At 41.9% G+C, this 26,397-nt stretch overlaps 1 protein-coding gene across 1 annotated transcript in view; it reads left to right on the top strand.

The window, feature by feature from the left end:
• Nucleotides 1-26,397, top strand: part of LOC112246650 (cytosolic carboxypeptidase 6) — a 455,449-nt gene that overhangs the window by 199,673 nt on the left and 229,379 nt on the right. Inside the window, exon 4 of the mRNA XM_024415160.2 lies at nt 10,436-10,530. Within this exon, the coding sequence (XP_024270928.1) occupies nt 10,436-10,530 (95 nt within the window). The remainder of the gene's footprint in view (nt 1-10,435; nt 10,531-26,397) is intronic.

The following is a 26,397-nucleotide window of genomic DNA, read 5'->3' as shown; positions in this document are numbered from 1 at the left end:
TGGCCTATATCCTGTCTGCCATCTATTCATTGCAGAATCCTGGCACCATCCCTATGGTGAAGCATGGTGGTGGCAGCATCATGCTGTGGGGATGATTTTCAGAGGCAGGGACTGGGAGACTAGTCAGGATCAAGGCAAAGATGAACGGAGCAATACATTTACAAACATTTCTAGAAAACTGTTTTTGCTTTGTGCTTTGTCATTATGGGGTATTTCGTGTAGATTGATGAGGGAATAAAATTATTTAATCAATAGAATGAGGCTGTAACGTAACAAAATGTAGAAAAAGTAAAGGGGTCTGAATACTTTCCAAATGCACTGTAGTGCAGCAACAGAGTAGTCATCGATGGTATAAAGTACAAAAAAACTGTGGTTTTATTTACATTGTCTTCACCAGCTTTCTCCGCCACTGACATTACTATACACAACTATAATTTAATCCCGTGACAGGAAAGTTGGATGAGTTAGTATTTCACACTTATTGTGCACACACAATTACACTTAGCTTGTCAACAAGAACTTGCTTGGAAGAATCTATTGTGATGGATGAGTTGAACATCTACCGGAGAATCGATCTCCAAGAGGGTGGTTGGTGACGACTGCCCCTGCACACACTACAAATGTGTTTTAAAATAGTCATACACTCAATCACAGAGAGACCCGTAGACCCTACCCATTGACCAGTCCTACTAAGTAGTTCTAGGGCATGGTTCAACCACTACACCCTCAGAAAAAAATTACTTTTGTCCCCATAGCAGAGCATTCTTGGATCTATATGTTACTATTCTTTTCAGTACATGTAGTGGCTAAACCATGCCAAATCGAATCAAATTTGATTTGATGTAACCACTTTGACGCTCTCTTGTAAGTGTCTGGATTAATGTCCAGCTCCTTGAAAGCAGCACCTCTAGCCTTTAGCTCAGTGCAAATGTTGCCTGTAATACATGGCTTCTGGTAGGGATATGTACGTACGGTCACTGTGGGGACGGCATCGTCGATTCACTTATTAATGAAGCTGGTGACTGATGAGGTATACTCAATGCCGTCGGATGAATCCCGGACCATATTCCAGTCTGCAGTCCTGTAGCTTAGCATCAACTTCATTGGACCACTTCCGTAATGACTCCGTCATTGGTACTTCCTGTTTGAGTTTTTGCTTGTAAGCGGGAATTAGGAGGATATAGTTATGGTCAGATTTGCCAAATGGAGGATGAGAGAGCTTTGTACTCCTCTCTGTGTATGGAGTAACACGTATTAAAGCGGGCACTAGGAGCGCCGCCTCTGGATGAGCATTTTCTTGTTTGCTTATGGGCTTATACAGGTTGTTGAGTGTGGTCTTAGTGCCAGCATCAGTTTGTGGAGGTAAATAGACAGCTACTAAGAATATTGATGAAACCGTCTTGGTAAATAGTGTGGTCTACAGTTCATAATGAGACATTCTAACTCAGGCGAACAAAACCTCAAAACTTCGATATTAGAGATCATGCCCCAGCTGTTGTTGACAAAGAGACACACACCACCCCTGCTGATCCTACCTGAGGCAGCTGTTCTGTCTTGCCGATGCACAAAAAACCCCAGTTAACTGTATTTTATACATGTCATTGTTCAGCCACGACTCGGTGAAACATAGGATATAAACCGTTTTTAATGTCCCATTGATAGTCTTGAACGGAGCTCATCCAGTTTGATAGACTTAGTAGAACTTGTCAATGGACAGGGGCTACTCGTCTGTCTGTGAGTGGCTGTATGGCCAATAGGAGCTTTGTCAGTTGGTGGTGCTGCAGCCTGCGTCACATCTACCAGGACTTCCAGGATGCCCAGGGAACCCATCATGGATGGATTAGGGACCTTGTCTGCAGAAAGAAATGGACAGACAAACAAAATATGACCTGCAATACATCAGAACCACTTTCATACCATAGTTTGCTAGATTGAAACTGAACTTTCACTGCCTTCTTACATCTTATTTTCTTTTTATAGAATGTGGTGACATAATTTAGTTTGTATTGGTAAGTGGTAACACCCTGATCAGTTTCACCTGTTCTCATTATTGTCTCCACCCCCTCCAGGTGTCACTTGTTTTGCCAGTGTATTTATCCCTGTCTCTTTGCACCAGTTCGTCTTGTATGTTTCCAAATCAACCAGCAGTTTTCCTGCTTATTGCATTTTCCTAGTCCTGACCCTTGCCTGTTTCTGGACCTTGTCAGAATGTTGCCCAGAAGACAAGGCCTTCCTAACTGTATTTTTAAAGACTGGGCCTGTTTGTGGCTATATGCAGAAATGCAATGACCCTGTGCCATTTATGAAAGGGAATTATCCAACTGAGAACAATTCTGCCTACATTATGTCACACTGCCCCTAATTTTTTGACATTTCAATTGTTTTGTCATTTAGTAGACACTCTTATCTAGAGAAACTTATAGGAGCCTTGCTCAAGGATACATTGGCAGATTTTTCACCTAGTCGGCATCGGGATTCGAACCAGCGACCTTTTGGTTACTGGCCCAGCACTCTTTATCGCTAGGCTACCTGCCGCACATCAAAGGACTGCATAGGGAGGCCTAATCAAACAGATGCCTGCCACATGCAACGCCTGCAGCCACTACCACAACCCAGTCCAAAAAAGGGAAAGACAATGTTTAATATTCTACTGAACCTGTATTGTTTCTGGAGGATCCCTGACTGAATAGCAAGGGTTTTCTATGCAATTACAGAGGTGTGACGAACGGCCAGAGGGCCCTGATTTACGCACTTTATTGCTGTGTGTGAGCAAGAAGGTGTCCTTTATTAAAGTTTGTGTGAAACTGAGTGAACTCTGGTCAAGATACACCAGGCTACTGGCATTACATTAATATTCACCAGGATACTGGCATTACACAAATATTCACCAGGATACTGGCATTACACAAATATTCACCAGGCTACTGACATTCCAACTCTGCTGGAATCACTTTCATAGATAACTTTGACACCTTCTGGAAACAGAATGATGGAGTCCACCAAAATCATCTTGGCTCCTGGACTCTATCCACGCTTTTCAAGGCTGCATTGAAACAATGACTTATCAATGACCCAAGATGAGCTCAGGTAATCCCTACCATTGTGACAATGAGTCATCATAATGCAGCATCAAATGTACATTATCCTAGGGCATTGGCAGACACAATGTACGTAACTTAATTTATTTCCCTGAAAACCTCTATTGATCCTACAGCTATTGTGTGCAGTAATCACAGTAATCATGCGCCTATGAACCAGAGTTACACTGTTAGCACTGAGGCGGTGTGCCCTAGTAAATAACAGTAAATAACATGAGCAAGTCTAATTCTGATAAGCTTCCCATTAAAGCATTAAAAACTGTCACACCCTGATCAGTTTCACCTGTCTTCGTTATTGTCTCAACCCCCTCCAGGTGATGCTTGTTTTCCCCAGTGTATTTCCTGTCTCTCTGTGCCAGTTCCTCTTGTATGTTTCCAAGTCAACCAGCGTTTTTCCCGTTCTCCTGCTTTTTGCATCTCCTTTTTCTAGTCCTCCCCGTTTTGACCCTTGCTTGTTTCTGGACTTTGTACCCACCTGCCTGACCAGTCTGCCTGCCTTGACCACGAGCCTGCCTGCCTGCCACTCTGTACCTCCTGGACTCTGATCTGGTTTTGAACTTTTTGCCTGTCCACAACCATTCTCTTGCCTACCCCTTTGGAATAATAAACATTGTAAGACTCCAACCATCTGCCTCCTGTGTCTGCAACTGGGTCTCGCCTTGTGGCATGATAGTAACTCAATCAACAGCTAATGTTCACTTTTTTATTTGGGGCTATGATAGTCTATCAAAAATCAGTCTGACTGTACTTTGATAGTATGTCAATCTGAAGGAAGTATGGTTTTAAGTCACTGAAATGATTCTGAAAGGTATTGGAAATGAATCATAAGATCACCAGGCAATAATCTTCTGTGTAGAAAATAACATAATTGACATTGCTTTCAGTGATGTGGCACTAGTCTGATTATGCCTTGTCCACGCTCTGTTCTAACGAGTCCTGCGCAGCTTGTGTGCATCGTATTCATGTTCCTGCAAATGTTATCTTTCAGGAACAGCTTATAGCTCCAACCGTTCAAAAGTTAGAGACATATTTGCAGGAGAAAAACAGAAAGCACAACCGCATTTAGGTTACGCACGTAACCACAGTTTTATGAACTTAGTGAAACTTTTATTTTACCCAGAGCTTCTCTTATGACTCCCTTTTCAAATTAGGTGAGCAAATTAGGCAAGCCAGTCGGGGTTGCCTCCCACAACTTTGCAGCATAAAACTGTACTTTCCCTAGGTTGGGGAGTTAGCTATTAAGGACACTGATGTGACATATAATTGTAGTTTTTTGTCAACGATCTACACAAAATACACAAAAATAAATGAAAATATACTGAACAAAAATATTAACGCAACATGTAAAGTGTTGGTCAAATGCTTCATGAGCTGAAATAAATGATCCCAGAAATTTTCCATACGCACAAAAAACGTATTTCTCACAAAATGTTGTGCACAAATTGGTTTACTAACCTGTTAGTGAGCATTTCTCCTTTGCCAAGATAATCCATCCACCTGACAGGTGTGGGATATCAAGAAGCTGATCAGCATGATCATTACAAATGTTCAGCTTGTGCTGGGGACAATAAAAGGCCGCTCTAAAATGTGCAGTTTTGTCACACAACACAATGCCACAGATGTCTCAAGTTTTGAGGGAGAGTGCAATAGGTATGCTGACTGCAGGAATGTCCATCAGGGCTGTTGCCATATAATTTAATGTTAATTTCTCTACCATAAGCCGCCTCCAATGTCGTTTATAGAATTTGACAGTACGTCCAACCAGCCTCACAACCGCAGACCACGTGTAACCACGCCAGCCTCCACTTCAGGCTTCTTCACCTGCGGATCGTCTCAGACCAGCCAACCGGACATCTGATTAAACTGAATAGTATTTCTGTCTGTAATACTGCCCTTTTTGGGGGGGAAATCATTCTGATTGCCTGGGCCTGGCTGCACCCCTGCCCAGTAATGTGAAATCCATAGATAAGGCCCTGATTAATTAATTTCAATTGACTTATTTCCTTATATGTATGTGTAATTGTTCCATGTTGTGTTTATATTTTTGTTCAGTATACACTGGAGTTGCTTACCAAGATGACATGAAATGATCCTGAGTGTCCTAGTCTCAGTTTTGACTTCATTTGGCCTGCAAATCTATGGCAAGACTTGAAAATGGCTGTCTAGCAATGATCAACAACTAACTTGACAGAGCTTGAAGAATTATATAAATAATAATGTTCAAATACTGTACTATCCATGTGGTCAACGCTCTTAGAGACTTACCCAGAAAGACAGAGCTGTAATCTCTGCCAAAGGTGATTCTAACAGGGGGTTGAATACTCAGCTAATCAAATCAAATCAAATTTTATTGGTCACATACACATGGTTAGCAGATGTTAATGCAAGTGTAGCGAAATGCTTATAAGTAAACTAACAATTTCACCACATCTACCTTTTACACACAAGTGTAAAGGAATGAATAAGAATATGTACATATAAATACACTGCTCAAAAAAATAAAGGGAACACTAAAATAACACATCCTAGATCTGAATGAATGAAATATTCTTATTAAATACTTTTTTCTTTTCTCTCCACATAGTTGAATGTGCTGACAACAAAATCACACAATTATCAATGGAAATCAAATGTATCAACCCATGGAGGTCTGGATTTGGAGTCACACTCAAAATTAAAGTGGAAAACCACACTACAGGCTGATCCAACTTTGATGTAATGTCCTTAAAACAAGTCAAAATGAGGCTCAGTAGTGTGTGTGGCCTCCACATGCCTGTATGACCTCCCTACAACGCCTGGGCATGCTCCTGATGAGGTGGCGGATGGTCTCCTGAGGGATCTCCTCCCAGACCTGGACTAAAGCATCCGCCAACTCCTGGACAGTCTGTGGTGCAACGTGGCGTTGCTGGATGGAGCGAGACATGATTGCCAGATGTGCTCAATTGGATTCAGGTCTGGGGAACGGGCGGCCCAGTCCATAGCATCAATGCCTTCCTCTTGCAGGAACTGCTGACACACTCCAGCCACATGAGGTCTAGCATTGTCTTGCATTAGGAGGAACCCAGGGCCAACCGCACCAGCATATGGTCTCACAAGGGGTCTGAGGATCTCATCTCGATACCTAATTGCAGTCAGGCTACCTCTGGCGAGCACATGGAGGGCTGTGCCGCTCCCCAAAGAAATGCCACCCCACACCATGACTGACCCACCGCCAAACCGGTCATGCTGGAGGATGTTGCAGGCAGCAGAACGTTCTCCACGGCGTCTCCAGACTCTGTCACGTCTGTCACATGTGCTCAGTGTGAACCTGCTTTCATCTGTGAAGAGCACAGGGCGCCAGTGGCGAATTTGCCAATCTTGGTGTTCTCTGGCAAATGCCAAACTTCCTGCACGGTGTTGGGCTGTAAGCACAACCCCCACCTGTGGATGTCGGGACCTCATACCACCCTCATGGAGTCTGTTTCTGACCGTTTGAGCAGACACATGCACATTTGTGGCCTGCTGGAGGTCATTTTGCATGGCTCTGACAGTGCTCCTCCTTGCACAAAGGCAGAGGTAGCGGTCCTGCTGCTGGGTTGTTGCCCTCCTACGGCCTCCTCCACGTCTCCTGATGTACTGGCCTGTCTCCTGGTAGCACCTCCATGCTCTGGACACTATGCTGACAGACACAGCAAACCTTCTTGCCGCAGCTCACATTGATGTATCATCCTGGATGAGCTGCACTACCTGAGCCACTTGTGTGGGTTGTAGACTCCGTCTCATGCTACCACTAGAGTGAAAGCACCGCCAGCATTCTAAAGTGACCAAAACATCAGCCAGGAAGCATAGGAACTGAGAAGTGGTCTGTGGTCACCACCTGCAGAACCACTCCTTTATTGGGGGTGTCTTGCTTATTGCCTATAATTTCCACTTGTTGTCTATTCCAAACTTGATGATTGAGTTGGAGGCGTGCATGGCCACGTAGTCATGGGTGAACACCTTCCTAATTTTGAGTTGCACCCCCTTTTGCCCTCAGAAAAGCCACAATTCGTTTGGGGGATGGGCACTACAAGGTGTCGAAAGCATTCCACAGGGATGGTTACCCATGTTTACACCTATGGTTCCCACAGTTGTGTGAAGTTGGTTCTTTGGGTGGTGGACCATTCTTGATGTACACGGGAAACTTGAGCATGAAAAACCCAGCAGCATTGCAGTTCTTGACACACTCAAACCGCCTGACACCTACTACCATACCCTGTTCAAAGGGCACTTAAATATTTTTTCTTTCCCATTCACTCTCTGAATGGCAAACATCTACACTGATTGAAGTGAATTTAACAGGTGACATCAATAAGGGACCATAGCTTTCACCTGGATTCACCTGGTCAGTCTGTCATTGAAAGAGCAGCTATACTCAGTGTATTAGTGTTTTATACTGAACAAAAATATAAACGCAACATGTAAAGAAAGTGTTGGTCCCATGTTTCATGATCTGAAATAAAATAATCTATCTATCTATCTATCTATCTATCTGTCTATCTGTCTGTCTGTCTGTCTGTCTGTCTGTCTGTCTGTCTGTCTGTCTGTCTGTCTGTCTGTCTGTCTGTCTGTCTGTCTGTCTGTCTGTCTGTCTGTCTGTCTGTCTGTCTGTCTGTCTGTCTGTCTGTCTGTCTGTCTGTCTGTCTGTCTGTCTGTCTGTCTGTCTGTCTGTCTGTCTGTCTGTCTGTCTGTCTGTCTGTTAGCTTGAAAATCCGATGAGTGGTACTCAGTGACGTGTTGGATTTGCCCCAAACATAAGGCTTTGTACCCAGGACATAAAGTTAATTTCCACCTTTTTTGCAGTTTTACTTCAGTGCCTTATTGCAAGCAGGATGCATGTTTTGGAAAATGTGTATTCTGTACAGGCTTCCTTTTTTTTACTCTGTCACTTAGGTTAGTATTGTGGAGTAACTTCAATGTTGTTTATCCAGCCTCAGTTTTCTCCTTTAACAGCCATTCAACTCTAACTGTTTTAAAGTCACCATTACTCCCAAGTGGCGGTCTAAGGCACTGCATCTCAGTGCTAGAGGCGTCACTACAGACACCCTGGTTCAAAGGCTGTATCACAACCGGCCGTGATTGGGAGTCCCAAAGTGCGGCGCACAATTGACCCAGCTTCGTCCGGATTTGGCCTGTGTAGGCCGTAATTGTAAATAAGAGTTTGTTTTTTACTGGCTTGCCTAGTTAAATAAAGGTTAAATAAAAAATGTAAAAAATATATAAATAAAATGGCCTCATGGTGAAATCCCTGAGCTGTTTCCTTCCTCCATGGCAACTGATTTAGGAAGGACGCCTGTATCTTTGTTGTGACTGTGTATTGATAAACCATCCAAAGTGTAATTAATAACTTGGAAAAACCTCCCTGATCTTTATGGTTGAATCTGTGTTTGAAATTCACTACTCAACTGAGGGACCTTACAGATAATTTTATGTGTGGGGTACAGAGATGAGGTAGTCATTCAAAAATCATGTTAACACTATTTATTATTGCACACAGAGTGAGTCCATGCAACTTATTACGTAACTTGTTAAGCAAGCCTTGACTCCTGAACTTATTTAGGCTTGCTATAACAATGGGGTTGAATAATTATTGACTCAAGACACATCAACTATAAATGATTTAATTTTTCAAAAATTTGAAAAACATGATGTTTGAGAGAATGCCAAGAGTGTGCAAAGCTGTCATCAAGGCAAAGGGTGGCTACTTTGAAGAATCTCAAATCTCAAATATATTTTGATTCGTTTAACATTTTTTGGTTACTACATGATTCCAAATGTGTTATTTCATAGTTTTGAGGTCTTCACTATTATTCTACAATGCAGAAAAAAGTAAAAATAAAGAAAAACCCTTGAATGAGTATGTGTGTCCACACTTTGGACTGGTATTGTATATATAATATGTTTCAAAACACTTCTACATTATTGTGGATGCTACCATGATTACGAATAATCCTGAATGAATTGTGAATATAGTTACAGACGCACCAATATCATAGCCCCCCAAAAATTCGAACTTCACATTATTGTGATGGTGAGAGGTTATATGATATTTGTGTGTCTGTAACTTTCTTACTCATCGTTATTCACGATTCATTCAGGTGTTTACAAACATATATATTTTTTGTCAAATCAGTCGAAGTGATTGTTCTGATAGAGGACAGTGCAAAGAAACAATTGCTGCCTTACAGCCAGCTACTGCACAATCTCTCTTGCTTTTGGCCGTGAATCCCTAGCTACCTCTCCTGTGCATGTCATCAATTTGACCGGGCGGGATAGTAGGAGGGGATATGGAAATCAAAGATGAATTGTCATTGGTCTATTACAATCAGACCACCAGGTGACGTTATGTGGTGGCCAAAACACCTACTTTGCCTTGTCTTAACAGAAGAACAGAGACTGTTGCAGCCTGCCTGCCTTGGTGGAGTATAGAGCTCCACCTTGGAGTTAAAGAAGCTTAACAAATAGATTACAGGTATGAGACACAGCCACTAAATAAGACAATCTGAATTGGTGAAAAAGAAGAAAGAGGACCAATATAAGTCAGAAAATGAGGATGTATTTGCCTGAGGAAAAGCTGAAAGTAGGCTGGCAACAGATGTGCAGGGCAGTGAAGTTTAATTGAAATGCCAGCAGCGATGGTCTTATCTCCACGGTACAGGAGCCTGCTGCCAGTCAGAACATCAGTTAAATGTCATTTTACCTAAGTCTGAATCAGCCTGCCACAATCCCTGCTCCTGTGATGGCAAGGAGGGAGGGGGAGGAGGAGTGGGGTTTGTAATAGGATTTCAGTAGCACACAGTTCACTTCCACCACCTGGACTAAGTTGGTAATTTGATATGGTCCATCAATAGGATTCATTTACTGTACAATGATAATATTATTGTCATTATTTATATATTTATTAAAACCTCTCCCCTGATCCTAATCAGGATCCTGGTGGAGGAGTGGGACCCCAGGACATATCCCTCACCTAGCCATGAATTCATGTTTTAAAGCCAAGCTGGCCCCATGGTAGCCTGCCTGTTTCAGCATGTTCATCTGCTAGGCCACCGTTTCACCACGCTATCTGTTGACAGACATGTCTTTTCATCTCTACTTTATAGTGTGTTGTGCTATCATGCGTTGAAGCACACTTTCTTATCTCTATTCAGGCATAATAATCAGTCATTATATACAATTGACTGTGTTGTGTTGACATCGTGAACTTTCCCCCTTTTCTCATTCAGTCCATTGCTGATATTTCTACCTGTTCCTATCATCCCCTTTTTCTTGTTCACAAATTCTACCAAGCTAATGCAATGTTCACATTTTTCTTTCAGAGGGTGATTTTCAACATTGTCAACTTCAGCAAGACCAAGAGCCTGTACAGGGATGGCATGTCTCCAGTGGTGAAGTCCACCAGCCGGCCTAAATGGTACAGTCACACTTTAAAGAAAACTAAACCAAAAAACACGTCCTTAGAAGGGAGCGTCCTATCATCCTAGCGTCCTATCTTTATGATGAAAGCTTAAACCCAAATGTTAACTGAGGTTTTACTTGAAACCTGAAACCTTCATGTTTATTATGATAGGAGAACCTACATGTAGTCAACCTCAGGCCATAACAGATAGCTAGATCCAGCAAAACTGTCAGAATCAGAGTGATCTAACAGGTGCATAAAGGGGCTGTTGATCTCACTCAACACGTCTATACCAATGAACTTGAGGGTAGATTTGTAGATGTTCTATTTGTCCAAAGTACTACTTGCTTGTGGATCATTTAGTTGTCCTCTAATTTCTCTGGAACTATCTGTTCAGCCTGTGCATCTTTAGTTTTCCAGACCTTAAAAATAGGGTGTTTGAAGTTGTGAGATTGGAGATGTTGCTAGAGATGTTCTGTTTCCATGACAGCGATGGCCTGGTAGTTTGAGGGACAGTGACAGGGATGTTGATTAGATAATTAGAACTGAGACGAGAGCAGCTGCATATGTAACACTTTGTCGTAGACGTGGACCTACGTAGGTTTCATAATCTCCTGTAACTGAAAACTGTACTCTGTGTCACACTGCTCTGTGTCAAATACCAGCTATATTAGGTATTTCCACAGACCTGCTTAGTCATAATGTACCTATTCATCTCTAACTCAACATGTTACTTTATCTGTGATCATGTATAGTTTTGCATCATTCTTTTAAAATCCATTGATTTGTGGGTCGTTCCATGAAATGAGTGCCTTTTGTGACCTTATGCTATTTTGTGTAGACATTGTGCAGAAATATAGAATTTTATGAGCCTTTTATATTAAATGAAGTGCCCTTTAATATATAGACGACATGGGACATTCAATAAAGTGCCAAAATGCAGCATTTTGACATGGCCCCTGTGCATCCTCTATGACTTCTAGGAAGATTTTAACCCACTTCAAATCAAATTGTATTGGTCTCGTAAAATTCAGTGATCAATTAACAGTGCAGTAATACCTAACAATACAAAACAATACACACAAATCCCAAAAATGTAAAGAAAGGAATTTAGAAATATCAGGACGAGCAATGTCAGAGTCGGGAACAGTGCATTCGGAAGGTATTCAGAACCCTTGACTTTTTCCCGTTACAGCTTTACTCTAAAATGTATTCAATAATGTTTTTCCCTCATCAATCTACACACAATACCCCATAATGACAAAGCAGAAACAGGTTTTTAGAAATGTATTGTAATTTATTAACAATAAAAACAGAAATACCTTATTTACATAAGTATGCATACCCTTTTTTAAGAGACTTGAAATTGAGCTCAGGTGCATCCTGTTTCCATTGATAATCCTTGAGATGGTTCTACAACTTGATTGTTGTCCACCTGTGGTATATTCAATTGATTGGACATGATTTGGAAAGGCACACACCTCTCTATATAAGGTCCCACAGTTGACAGTGCATGTCAGAGCAAATAACAAGCCATGAGGTCAAAGGAATTGTCCGTAGGTGGTCAGAGATTGTATCGATGCACAGATCTGGGGAAGGGTACCAAAAAGTATCTGCAGCATTGAAGGTCCCAGAGAACACAGTGGCCTCCATCATTCTTAATTGGAAGAAGTTTGGAACCACCAAGACTCTTCCTAGAGCTGGCAATCGGGGAGAAGGGCCTTGGTCCGGGAGGTGATCAAGAACCCGATGGTCAATCTGATAGAGCTGTAGAGTTCCTCTGTGGAGATAGGGGAACCATCTCTGCAGCACTCCACCAATCAGGCCTTTTTGGACACCTACAGCACCCGATGACACAGGAAGGCAAAAAAGATCATCAAGGACAACAACCACCCCAGCCACTGCCTATTCACCATCGCTATCATCCAGAAGGCGAGGTCAGTACAGGTGCATCAAAGCTAGGACCCAAAGACTGAAAAACAGCTTCTATCTCAAGGCCATCAGACTGTTAAACAGCCACCACTAACATTGAGAGGCTGCTGCCAACATACAGACTCAAATCTCTGGCCACTTAAATAAATGGACCTAATAAAGGTATCACTAGTCACTTTAAATAACACCACTTGAATAATGTTTACATATCCTACATTACTCATCTCATATGTATATACTGTATTCTATACCATCTACTGCATCTTGCCTATGCCGCACGCTATAGCTCATCCATATATTTATATGTAGATATTCTATTCATCCCTTTACATTCGTGTGTATTTGTGTGTATAAGGTAGTTGTTGTGAATTTGTCAGATTACTTGTTAGATATTATTGCATAGTCAGAACTAGAAACACAAGCATTTCGCTACACTCACATTAACATCTGCTAACCATGTGTATGTGACCAATAACATTTGATTTGATTTTATGGTAGAGTGGCCAGATGGAAGCCACTCCTTAGTAAAAAGCACATGACAGCCCGCTTGGAGTTTGCCAAAAGGCACCTAAAGGACTCTCAGACCATGAGAAACAAGATTCTCTGGTCTGATGAAGTCAATATTGAACTCTTTGGCCTGAATGCCAACCGTCACATCTGGAGGAAACCTGGCACCATTCCTACGTTGAAGCATGGTGGTGGCAGCATCATGCTGTGGGGATGTTTTTCAGTGGCAGGGACTGGGAGACTAGTCAGGATCAAGGCGAAGATGAATGGAGCAAAGTACAGAGAGATCCTTGATGAAAACCTGCTCCATAGCGCTCAGGAACTCAGACTGGGGTGAAGGTGGGCACAGGGTCAGGGCAGGCAGAGGTCAATAATCCAGGGTGGTGTGACAAGGTACAGAACGGCAGGCAGGCTCAGGGTCAGGGCAGGCAGAATGGTCAAAAACAGGAACTAGAAAAAGACAGGAGCAAGGGGAAAACGCTGGGAGGCTTGACAAACGAAATGAACTGGCAACAGACAAACAGAGAACACAGGTATAAATACACAGGGGATAATGGGGAAGATGGGCAACACCTGGAGGGGGGTGGAGACAATCACAAAGACAGGTGAAACAGATCAGGGTGTGACAGTACCGCCCCTCTCTAGGGGCACCACCTGGCTTCCTACCTGGTTGACCGGAGTGTCGGCATTGGAAATCCTTCGATGAGGCCTTGGTCCAGAATGTCCCTGGTGGGTGTGACAGTTACATGAAGTACAGTAGCATAATTTGTGAATCATAGGCTACCATCTCAGTTGTCTTGGCACTGGAAGAAAATTGTCTAGAGCCTGCTGCGAATGTAAAGTAATTGTACTTTATCGTTGTTTGTTGTTATTGAGAAAAATTGTTATCGTGATAACTTTTTGTCCATATCGCCGGGCTCTGGCACCCAAAATAATTTATTGTCATTTCAAGTTTCAAGTTTTTATACATTTGTACGGGATACACATTGTATACACCGTCCAACTAAAAGCTTACTTGCAGGTTCCTTTTCCACAATGCAACAACCATAAGAAATAATACAAGATAAGAATAATGTCTTAGTCGAATAGAATGTGTGTGTGTGTGTGTGTGTGTGTGTGTGTGTGTGTGTGTGTGTGTGTGTGTGTGTGTGTGTGTGTGTTGTTCGTGCGTGCTAAGTTTTAATTGCAAAAAAAAAAAAAAAAAAAAAAGCATTTGCAATATGGATTTTGTCCATATCGCCCAACTCTAATTGATACCATTCACATACATGTTTGAGGACTGCTAGAAGGCCTATCTCTGCGATGGCCATTGTAATAGTCATACATTGCAGCACCTGAACTTTTTTTTAAGCATACCACATACTCTCTGTATGAATTATGCATTAGAATTCCAAAACTGATGTTTCTGGTACAATTTGCATATGAACCGTTGGTTGTTTACGTGATTGCTGTCATCGGTAATAGTCATAGAATGGTGGATGCAGAGGTGGGGGCGGGAGGGTGTCGTGGGGCTGGGTGCATCTGCCAGACATGCCGAGGCACAGGGCTGACGTGGGAAACAGGGTTACGTGATCAAGTGTGCCCATTCAACAGGAGCCTCTGTCATAAGCCGATCAAGGGCAGCCATCAAAACTATTAAAAACAATGAAAATAAAAACGTAAATATTAACTACACAACAAACATAAGAGTATAAAAAAATTAAAGAACAACAATAAACACAGAACGACTAAAAAGGTGAGTAAGATATCTATGTCCACATATATCTATGCCCACCCCTCAGGTTGTCTGGCAGGCTATTCCAGAGAATGGGGGCATAATAACTAAAGGCTGCCTCTCCATGCCTCTTGGTCCTAGGCTTTTAGATAGTTAAAAGACCAGTGCCAGAGGACCTGAGGGACGTACTGGGTACATAACTTAAAAGCATGTCTGACATGTATTGAGGTGCACAATCGTGAATTGATTTAAAAACCGATAGAATAATCTTAAAATGAATTCTAAAACTCACAGGCAGCCAGTGCAGAGACTTTAAAACCAGTGTAATGTGTGCTCTACATCTGGCCTTGGTCAGTACCCATGCTGCAGTATTCTGTATGTTTTGCAGTTGACCAATGGCTTTCTTGGATAGACCAGACAGGGGAGCGTTACAGAAGTCAAGCCAGCTTGTAATAAAAGCATGAATAAGTCTCTCTGTATCAGCCTGAGAAAGAAACAGCCGCACCTTGGCAATGTTCCTCAGGTTTTAAAAATCTATTTTGGTCACATTCCTATTGTGTGATTCAAATTTGAGTTCAGAATCTAAAATAACACCTAGGTTTTTTACTTTTTTTTTTTTTTTACCTACCTCTTTATTGCCTGTGAATTAAAATATTCAGCCAGATTCTATCTCTGTGCTTTGGCTCCAAGATAAGTACCTCGGTCCTAGAAAATATGTGATTTTCTGCTGCTAGGGCTGGTGGTGGATAGTTTTGCAATGGTAAAATCAGAGAATCACACTGCAAAGAGATGAGTTATGTCCTAGCTTGAGCCTGCCCCCTCCCAGGGAAAACCCATATTCCTCGAAGGAAACCAGAGAGATCAGAAGTCGGACAGTTCAATTGTCTTCAAGCTCTTCATCATTCAGCTCGAGAGTGGATGAGCAGAATTTTAAAAAGCCCACAGACCTGTTGAGAGCAGGCTGACTCCAAACACCCACGCATGAGCTGTACATTGGCTTTGATCCACTTGTGGAAGCAGTGAAGTTCACTTGGGAGATATATCAAGAAGTGAGAGGGCTTCTAATAAAAAGTCCCATTTGGATAACAATGACCGAGGGGCTTTCACAATACATTAACTCACTGGCTCTTAAACATTACATCGGCTGACATCTCCCCATCTCTCCGCCATTCTGATCCAACTAATACTGATGGACGGTGTCAGAATGGACCAGCAGCTCACGTGGTGCTCCAGGTATGTCAGCTCCCTCAACGCTAGCATTTATTACCTGGCATAACCTGCTTGCTGTAACACAGTGTAAATCCAGTGCTTTTTCTCCTCTAATTACTACACCTTCAGGCTCACGATGGATCCCTGCACTTGGCAATGGGCTCTAATCGGAATGCTGTCTCTCACAGGGGAACACAACCTAGCCCCCAGCAGCGCAATGAGGGGCCCCAGGAAGAACTGCTCCTGCGGAGAGATAGACTTCAACTTTTGGGTTAAAAGAGACTTTTCTACTGATAAATACAGCAAAAGCAATCTATTCTCTATTTTCTCCCTGTCTGTCACCCTCTCTCTCTTCTCTGGTTCTCTTTTTCTTCTTTATCCCATCCTGCATTGATCAGGTAGTTAAAATTCTTTGCAATTTGCTTGATTTATTCCATATCTGTGACTGTCAAAAGAAGATGCTTTGTTGTCATAGTGGAAAGCAAATGGAGGAGCTGTTAAAAGCATCTAGACCACATGTGGCCAAACAAACAATGCCATGTTCGGTCTTAGTAAGCTCACAGAGTTTTATTCATTCCTTCAGAAGTCTTTAAAAAACCCACTGAGGATCCCTTTCTACAGTTTTACTGAAAGATGTGTTTAAACAAGGTATTAGAATAATGAGGTACTCATGCTGTGCCTGTCCCTTAAATATTTATCCACAAGATGTCATGGATCCCCCCCGGAACTGCTGCTCATTCCGTTCACCAGCTATGGAGGTCTACGTCACCGGCCTTCTAGGCATTATTGATTATTATTACCACCAACCCCGGACTGTCTTGTCTCATTACGCACACCTGGTTCCCATTCCCCCTGATTAGTCTGTGTATATATGTGCCCTGTTCCCCATTGTCCTTGACGATTATTGTCCCACGTCCATTGGTCTTGTGAGTACCTGTGCTCTGTTGTATCGGTTTTTGTGCTACAGTGAGGGAAAAAAGTATTTGATCCCCTGCTGATTTTGTACGTTTGCCCACTGACAAAGAAATTATCAGTCTATAATTTTAATGGTAGGTTTATTTGAACAGTGAGAGACAGAATAACAACAAAAAAATCCTGAAAAACTCATGTCAAAAATGTTGTAAATTGATTTGCATTTTAATGAGGGAAATAAGTATTTGACCCTCTCTCAATCAGAAAGATTTCTGGCTCCCAGGTGTCTTTTATACAGGTAACGAGCTGAGATTAGGAGCACACTCTTAAAGGAAGTGCTCCCAATCTCAGTTTGTTACCTGTATAAAAGACCCCTGTCCACAGAAGCAATCAATCAATCAGATTCCAAACTCTCCACCATGGCCAAGACCAAAGAGCTCTCCAAGGATGTCAGGGACAAGATTGTAGACCTACACAAGGCTGGAATGGGCTACAAGACCATCGCCAAGCAGCTTGGTGAGAAGGTGACAACAGTTGCTGCGATTATTCGCAAATGGAAGAACTGTCAATCTCTCTCGTTCTGGGGCTCCATGCAAGATCTCACCTCGTGGAGTTGCAATGATAATGAGAACGGTGAGGAATCAGCCCAGAACTACACGGGAGGATCTTGTCAATTATCTCAAGGCAGCTGGGATCATAGTCACCAAGAAACAATTGGTAACACACTACGCCGTGAAGGACTGAAATCCTGGAGCACCCGCAAGGTCCCCCTGCTCAAGAAAGCACATATACATGCCCGTCTGAAGTTTGCCAATGAATATATGAATGATTCAGAGGACAACTGGGTGAAAGTTTTGTGGTCAGATGAGACTAAAATGGAGCTCTTTGGCATCAACTCAACTCGCCGTGTTTAGAGGAGGAGGGATGCTGCCTATGACCCCAAGAACCCCATTACCCACCGTCATACATGGAGGTGGAAACATTATGCTTTGGGGGTGTTTTTCTGCTAAGGGGACAGGACAACTTCACCGCATCAAAGGGACGATGGACGGGGCCATGTACCATCAAATCTTGGGTGAGAACTTCCTTCCCTCAGCCAGAGCATTGAAAATGGGTCGTGGATGAGTATTCCAGCATGACAATGACCCAAAACACACGGCCAAGGCAACAGAGGAGTGGCTCAAGAAGAAGCACATTATGGTCCTGGAGTGGCCTAGCCAGTCTCAAGACCTTAATCCCATAGAAAATCTGTGGAGGGAGCTGAAGGTTCGAGTTGCCAAATGTCAGCCTCAAAACCTTAATGACTTCAAGATCTGCAAAGAGGAGTGGGACAAAATCCCTCCTGCGATGTGTGCAAACCTGGTGGTCAACTACAAGAAACGTTTGACCTTTGTGATTGCCAACAAGGGTTTTGCCACCAAGTACTAAGTCATGTTTTGCAGAGGGGTCAAATACTTATTTCCCTCATTAAAATGCAAATCAATTTATAACATTTTTGACATGCGTTTTTCTGGATTTTTTTGTTGTTATTCTGTCTCTCACTGTTCAAATAAACCTACCATTACAATTATAGACTGAGCATTTCTTTCAGTGAGCAAATGTACAAAATCAGCAGGGGATCAAATACTTTTCCCCCTCACTGTACATGTTATTGTGCACTTGTTATTACAGGTCTCGTCCCGTGTATTATTTAGAGGCTCTTTTGTTTGGGTTACCCTGTAATTATGTGTTTGTTTTGGGCTTCGTCCCCGTGGTTTTCATGACATACTTTATTTTGGGTGTAGATTTTTTTTTTTAACTATTACGTATTCCTGCGCCTGTCTCCTGTCATTATACACCGTGACACAAGCTTAATTTCTTAAAACATGACCAGAGTTATAACTACAATCCTTAATTGAAAATTGAAACAATAACAAAGCAGCCTCTGTTTTGGTAAAAAGCTGTGGGATGGGTCTTGAGAATTTGAACCACTCTCAAGTTAATAGACAGAGAGGTATGGATGCAAGGACTGACCATCCATGATATCAAAAGTATAATTTTAACCGTGTTTTGAGGCTATATATATATGTTTGTTTACATTTACTTGGTTTACAAACGTCGGAGTAAAACAAGCTTTTATTTTGGGTTCTGCTGGGGTACGACAGTTGAACTAAACGCATGATGCATCTATACGTTATATTCTTCAAGAATCAACGTGTATATAATTTATACGTACAAAAATGGATGTAGCAATTAAACAAGCTTTAAACAATTAGTGCAGTATTAAATAGCTTAAAACCAATAGGCTTACGGTAACCAATAGCTCCTGTTGAGGACAACGTAAATAACTTTATTCAACCTTGAATCAAGAGTTTTGCGATTCAAAATATCAACAGTATCACCACCTAATTTGTTGATATACTGTATGCCCTACTATTAAGAGTGACAGCAGATGTTTACTGTAGCCTATTAGTCGCCTCCCAACTTTGTATTAATCCAAGGCAGCAGCTACTCTTCCTGGGGTCAAAACATATTAAAGCACCTACATTACATATAAAACAAAAGATAAAACAGGACATCATAACATTATTATTATACACCACTACATATTTACAATAGAAAATGATTAATACCACCATACAACATTATCACAATGTATGCGTATGCATGTGTCTGTACCTTTGTGTGTGTCTCTTCACAGTCCCTGTTGTTCCATAACGTGTATTTTTACCAGTTTTTGAAATCTGATTCTACTACTTGCATCAGTTACCCGATGTGGAAGAGTTTCATGTAGTCATGGCCCTATGAAATACTGTGCACCTCCAATAGTCTGTTCTGGACTTGGGGACCTTGAAGAGACCTCTGGTGGTATGTCTTATGGGATATTCATAGGTGTTTGAGCTGTGTGCAAGTATTTTAAACAGACAGCTCGGTACATACAGCTTGTCAACACCTCTTACAATAACAAGTAATGATGAAGTCAATCGCTCTTCCACTTTGAGCCACGAGCGATTGACATGCTTGCCATTCATGTTAGCTCTGTGTACTTTTAAGGGCCAGCTGTGCTGCCCCGAGCCCACTGCAAGTAGTTAAGTTGCAACAAAACTAGGGCCTGTAGGAGCTGCCTTGTTGATAGTGTTAAGAAGGCAGAGCAGCGCTTTATTATGGACAGACTTCTCCCCATCTTAGCTACTGTTGTATCAATGTTTTGACCATGACAGTTTACAAACCAGGGTTACTCCAAGCAGTTTAGTTACCTCAACTTGCTCAATTTCCACATGATTCATTATGAGATGTAGAGGTTTAGGGTTTAGTGAATGACTTGTCCCAAAATATTTAGGACTAACTTATTCATTGCTACCCATTCCGAAACTAACTGCAGGTCTTTGTTAAGTGTTGCAGTCATTTCAGTTGCTGTAGTAGCTGACGTGCATAGTGTTGAGTCATCCTCATACATAGACACACTAGCTTTACTCAAAGCCAGTGGCATGTTAGTTAAAATTGAAAAAAGTAAAGGGCCTAAACAGCTACCCTGTGGAATTCCTGATTGTACCTGGATTATGTTTGAGAGACTTCCATTAAAGAACACCCTCTGTGTTCTGTTAGACAATGTAACACTGAGTGTCGGGAAGCAAGTTCAGGGCGTGAGTGTTTTAATAAATAAAAGAAACAATGAACACAAAACACAAACAAAGCACCGACATGAAAACAGAGTCAATAACACCTGAGGAAAGAACCAAGGGGAGTGACAGATATAGGAAAGATAATCAAGGAGGTGATGAAGTCCAGGTGAGTGTCAGTAGGCGCAGGTGTGCGAGACGATGGTGGCAGGTGTGCTGGATAATTAGCAGCCTGATGACCTAGAGGCTGGAGAGGGAGTATACGTTACAGACAAGTAACTCTTTATCCATATTATAACAGGGGGTGTAAAGCCATAACACATATGTTTTTCCAGCAGCAGACTATGATTGTTAATGTCAAAAGCTGCACTGAAGCCTAACAAGACAGCCCCCACAATCATTTCATCATCAATTTCTCTCAGCCAATCATCAGTAATTTCTGTAAGTGTTATGCTTGTTGAGTGTCCTTTCCTATAAGCGTGCTGAAAGTTTGTTGTCAATTTGTTTACTGTGAAATAGCATTGTATCTGGTCAAACACCATTTTTTCCCAGACGTTTACTAGTTGTTGGTAACAGGCTGATTGAAAAATTGGTAACAGGCTGATTGGTCGGGGGGCTTTGCTATTCTTGGGTAGCGGAATGACTTTAGCTTCCCTCCAGGCCTGAGGGCACACACTTTCTAGTAGGCTTAAATTGAAGATGTGGCAATATCGTCCGCCATTATCCTTAGCAATTTTCCATCCAGATTGTCAGATCCTGGTTGCTTGTCATTGAAAGACAACAATGTTTTCCACACGGACTTTATGGAATTCAAAAGTACAATTCTTGTCTAATTTGGTCAGATATACTTGGATGTATAGTGTCAGCATTTGTTGCTGGCATGTCATACCTAAATCTGCTTGTCTTGCCAATCAAAAGTAATTAAAGTAGTTGGCAATATCAGTAGGTTTTGTGATGAACAAGTCATCTGATTCAATGAATGATGGAGCCGAGTTTTCCTTTTTCCCCAAAATGTAATGTGCTCCAAAGCTTTTTACTGGCATTCTTTATATTTTATTTTTGTTTCATAGTATAGTTTATTTTTATTTAGTTTAGTCACATGATATCTTAATTTGCAGTACATTTACCAATCAGCTGGGCTGCCAAACGTATTTGTCTTACCTTTTGCCTCATCCCTCTCCACCATACAATTGTTCGATTCCTCATCAATCCAAGGGGATTTAACAGTTTTTACAGTCATTTTCTTAATGGGTGCATGCTTATTAGTAACTGGAATAAGCAATTTCATAAATGTGTCAAGTGCAGTGTCTGGTTGCTCCTCATTACACACTACAGACCAACAAATATTCTTTACATCATCAACATATGAATCATTACAAAACGTTTTTCTAGTTTTCCTAGATATGGCGACTATATTGTGATCACTACATCAAATGGATTTGGATACTACTTTAAAGCACATTTCTGCAGCATTAGTAAAGATGTTATCAATACACGTTGATGATTTCATTCCTGTGCTATTTATAACTACCCTAGTAGGTTGACTGACAACCTGAACCAGGTTTTAGGCACTGGTAATAGTTTGACGTTTTTTCTTGAGTGGGCAGCTTGATGAAAGCCAGTCAATATTTAAATCTTACAGAAGAAACACTGTTGACATCACATACATTATCAAGCATTTCACACATATTATCCAGATACTGACTGTTAGCACTTGGTGGTCTATAGCAGCTTCCCACAAGAATGGGCTTAAGGTGAGGCAGGTGAACCTATACCATATTACTTCAACAGTATTTAACAGGAGATCGTCTCTAAGCTTTGCAGGAATGTGGTTCTGAATATAGACCACAACACCGCCCCCGTTGGCATGTCTGTCTTTTCAGTAGATGTTATAACCATGTATTGCTACCACTGTATCACCAAAGGTATTATCTAAGTAAGTTTCAGAATATGAATGTCATCTGTTACAAGCAAGTTATTGACTTCATGGACCTTGTTTCTCAGGCTGCATATGTTAATATGGTTTATTTTTAGCACTTTTCTGGGTTGCTTGTCCACAAGGCGAGACCCAAATGCAGACACAGGAGGCAGATGGTTGGAGTCTTACAATGTTTATTAATCCAAAGGGGTAGGCAAGAGAATGGTCGTGGACAGGCAAAAAGTTCAAAACCAGATCAGAGTCCAGGAGGTACAGAGTGGCAGGCAGGCAGGCTCGTGGTCAAGGCAGGGAGACTGGTCAGGCAGGCGGGTACAAAGTCCAGAAACAAGCAAGGGTCAAAACGGGGAGGACTAGAAAAAGGAGATGCAAAAAGCAGGAGAATGGGAAAAACGCTGGTTGACTTGGAAACAGGAACTGGCACAGAGAGACAGGAAACACATGGATAAATATACTGGGGAAAACAAGCATCACCTGGAGGGGGTTGAGACAATAACGAGGACAGGTGAAACTGATCAGTGTGTGACAGTTTTTAATGCTTTAATGGAAAGTTTATCAGAATTAGACTTGCTCATGTTATTTATTTTGGAGCTGATGGTCTTCCTACTAGGGCACCGCCTCAGTGCTAACAGTGTAACTCTGGTTCATAGGCTCATGATTACTGTGATTACTGCATACAATAGCTGTAGGATCAACAATTCAGGGAAATTAGGGGGACATAAATTAAGTTACTTACATTGTGTCTGCCAACGCCCCTAGGATAATGTACATTTGATGCAGCATTATGATGACTCATTGTCACAATGGTAGGGATTAACTGAGCTGGTCATTGATATGTCATTGTTTCAATGCAGCCTTGAAAGGCGTGGATGGAGTCCAGGAGCCAAGATGATTTGGATGGACTCATTCTGTTTCCAGAAGGCATCAAAGTTATCTATGAAAGTGATTCCAGCAGAGCTACAGTAATCTTTTAGCCAGATGTGTAATGTCAGTAGCCTGGTGAATATGTATGTACTGCTAGTAGCCTGGTGAATATTTGTGTAATGCCAGTAGCCTGGTGAATATTTGTGTAATGCCAGTAGCCTGGTGAATATTTATGTAATGCCAGTAGCCTGGTGAATATTTATGTAATGCCAGTAGCCTGGTGAATATTTATGTAATGCCAGTAGCCTGGTGAATATTTATGTAATGCCAGTAGCCTGGTGAATATTTATGTAATGCCAGTAGCCTGGTGAATATTTATGTAATGCCAGTAGCCTGGTGAATATTTATGTAATGCCAGTAGCCTGGTGAATATTTGTGTAATGCCAGTAGCCTGGTGAATATTTGTGTAATGCCAGTATCCTGGTGAATATTTGTGTAATGCCAGTATCCTGGTGAATATTAATGTAATGCCAGTAGCCTGGTGTATCTTGACCAGAGTTCACTCAGTTTCACACAAACTTTAATAAAGGACACCTTCTTGCTCACACACAGCAATAAAGTGCGTAAATCAGGGCCCTCTGGCCGTTCGTCACACCTCTGTAATTGCATAGAAAACCCTTGCTATTCAGTCAGGGATCCTCCAGAAACAATACAGGTTCAGTAGAATATTAAACATTGTCTTTCCCTTTTTTGGACTGGGTTGTGGTAGTGGGTGCAGGCGTTGCATGTGGCAGGGGTTTGATTAGGCCTCCCCATGCAGTCCTTTGATGTGTGGCAGGTAGCCTAGCGGTAAAGAGCGCTGGGCCAGTAACCGAAAGACCGCTGGTTCGCATCCCGATGCTGACTAGGTGAAAAATCTGCCAATGTTCCCTTGAGCAAGGCACTTAACCCTAAATGCTCCTGTAAATTTCTCTGGATACGTGTTTCTGCTAATTGACAAAACAATTGAAATGTCAAAAAAAATAAGGGCAGTGTGACATAATGTAGGCAGAATTGTTCTCAGTTGGATAATTCCCTTTCATAAATGGCACAGGGTCATTGCATTTCTGCATATAGCCACAAACAGGCCCAGTCTTTGAAAATACAGTTAGGAAGGGCTTGAATTCTGGGCAATATTCTAACACTGACATCAATAGCCAAAAGCAGTCCCCAATGACCAACTCTATCTATTCCCCTTTGTATTCCTTAACACATCTTGTAGAACATATTTACAGGTATCCACTTTTTCTCTCAGAACAATGTAGAAAATAATGTTTTATTTTACTTCACAGCAAGTTATATTTTATGATTTCAAAGGATTTGGCATAGTTTCTCCCAGCAGGTCAAGATCAAAAACATTTGAACACAAAGCATTTGAACAGAGCACAGAGAAAGTGTATCTCAACTAATCTGAACAGCCCTTAGGTAACATGGAGTGTAAAAAGTGTGAATCTGGCTGTGAGATACGATGTAGTTTATTGTTGTTCTATGGCATCTCATTCTAATGTTTTCCCCATTTAGCCTGTGACCAGGGGTTGGCAGATGTTGACAGTTTCCTGTGGAAGTTACCTGGCGTTTCGATGGCTGCCCTTGATCGCCTTATGACAGATGTCAATGCTCCTGTTGAATGGGCACACTTGATCACATAACCCTGTTTCCCACTTCAGCCCTGTGCCTCAGCATGTCTGGCAGATACACCCAGCCCCACGACACCCTTCCACCCCCACCTCGTGATCCAGCTATCTTCTGTATACCACCCCTACCTTGTCACAACACAACTGATTGGCTTAAATGCATTAAGAGGGAAAGAAATTCCACAAATGAACTTTTAACAAGGCACACCTGTTAATTGAAATGCATTCCAGGTGACCACCTCATGAAGCTGGTTGAGAGAATGCCAAGAGTGTGCAAAGCCGTCATCAAGACAAAGGGTGGCTACTATGAAATATACAGTTGAAGTCAGAAGTTTACATACACTTAGGTTGGAGTCATTAAAACTCGTTTTTCAACCACTCCACAAATTTCTTGTTAACAAACTATAGTTTTGGCAAGTCGGTTAGGACATCGACATGGTGTATGACACAAGTAATTTTTACAACAATTGTTTACAGAAAGATTATTTCACTTATAATTCACTGTATCACAATTCCAGTGAGTCAGAACTTTACATACACTAAGTTGACTGTGCCTTTAAACAGCTTGGAAAATTCCAAAAAAGGATGTCATGGTTTTAGAAGCTTCTGATAGGTTAATTGACATCATTTGAGTCAATTGGAGGTGTACCTGTGGATGTATTTCATGGCCTACCTTCAAACTCTGTGCTTCTTTGCTTGACATCATGGGAAAATCAAAAGAAAACAGCCAAGACCTCAGAAAAAAAAAATTATAGACCTCCACAAGTCTGGTTCATCCTTGGGAGCAATTTCCAAACGCCTGAAGGTACCACGTTCATCTGTACAAACAATAGTACGCAAGTACTTGGGACCACGCAGCCGTCACACTGCTCAGGAAGGAGACACGTTCTGTCTCCTAGAGATGAGCGAACTTTGGTGTGAAATCAATCCCAGAACAACAGCAAAGGACCTTGTGAAGATGCTGGAGGAAACAGGGACAAAAGTATCTATATCCACAGTAAAACGAGTCCTATATCGACATAACCTGAAAGGCCGCTCAGCAAGGAAGAAGCCACTGCTCCAAAACCGCCATAAAAAAGCCAGACTATTGTCTGCAACTGCACATGGGGACAAAGATCGTACTTTTTGGGGAAATGTCCTCTGGTCTGAAAAATGTAACTGTTTGGTCATAATGACAATTGTTATGTTTGGAGGAAAAAAGGGGGGTGCTTGCAAGCCGAAGAACACCATCCCAACGGTGAAGCACGGGGGTGGCAGCATCATGTTGTGAGGGTGCTTAGCTGCAGGAGGGACTGGTGCACTTCACAAAATAGATGGCATCATGAGGTAGGAAGATGATGTGGATACATTGAAGCAACATCTCAAGACGTCAGTCAGGAAGTTAAAGCTTGGTCGCAAATGGGTCTTCCAAATGGACAATGACCCCAAGCATACTTCCAAAGGACAACAAAGTCAAGGTATTTGAGTGGCCATCAAAATGCCCTGACCTCAATTCCATAGAAAATGTGTGTGCAGAACTGAAAAAGCGTGTGCGAG

Source organism: Oncorhynchus tshawytscha, linkage group LG01 (genome assembly GCF_018296145.1).
Source record: "Oncorhynchus tshawytscha isolate Ot180627B linkage group LG01, Otsh_v2.0, whole genome shotgun sequence".
NCBI classification, from domain to species: Eukaryota; Metazoa; Chordata; class Actinopteri; order Salmoniformes; family Salmonidae; genus Oncorhynchus; species Oncorhynchus tshawytscha.
Note: the sequence above shows the minus strand (reverse complement) of the source record. Positions and strands in the feature narration are given on the sequence as shown.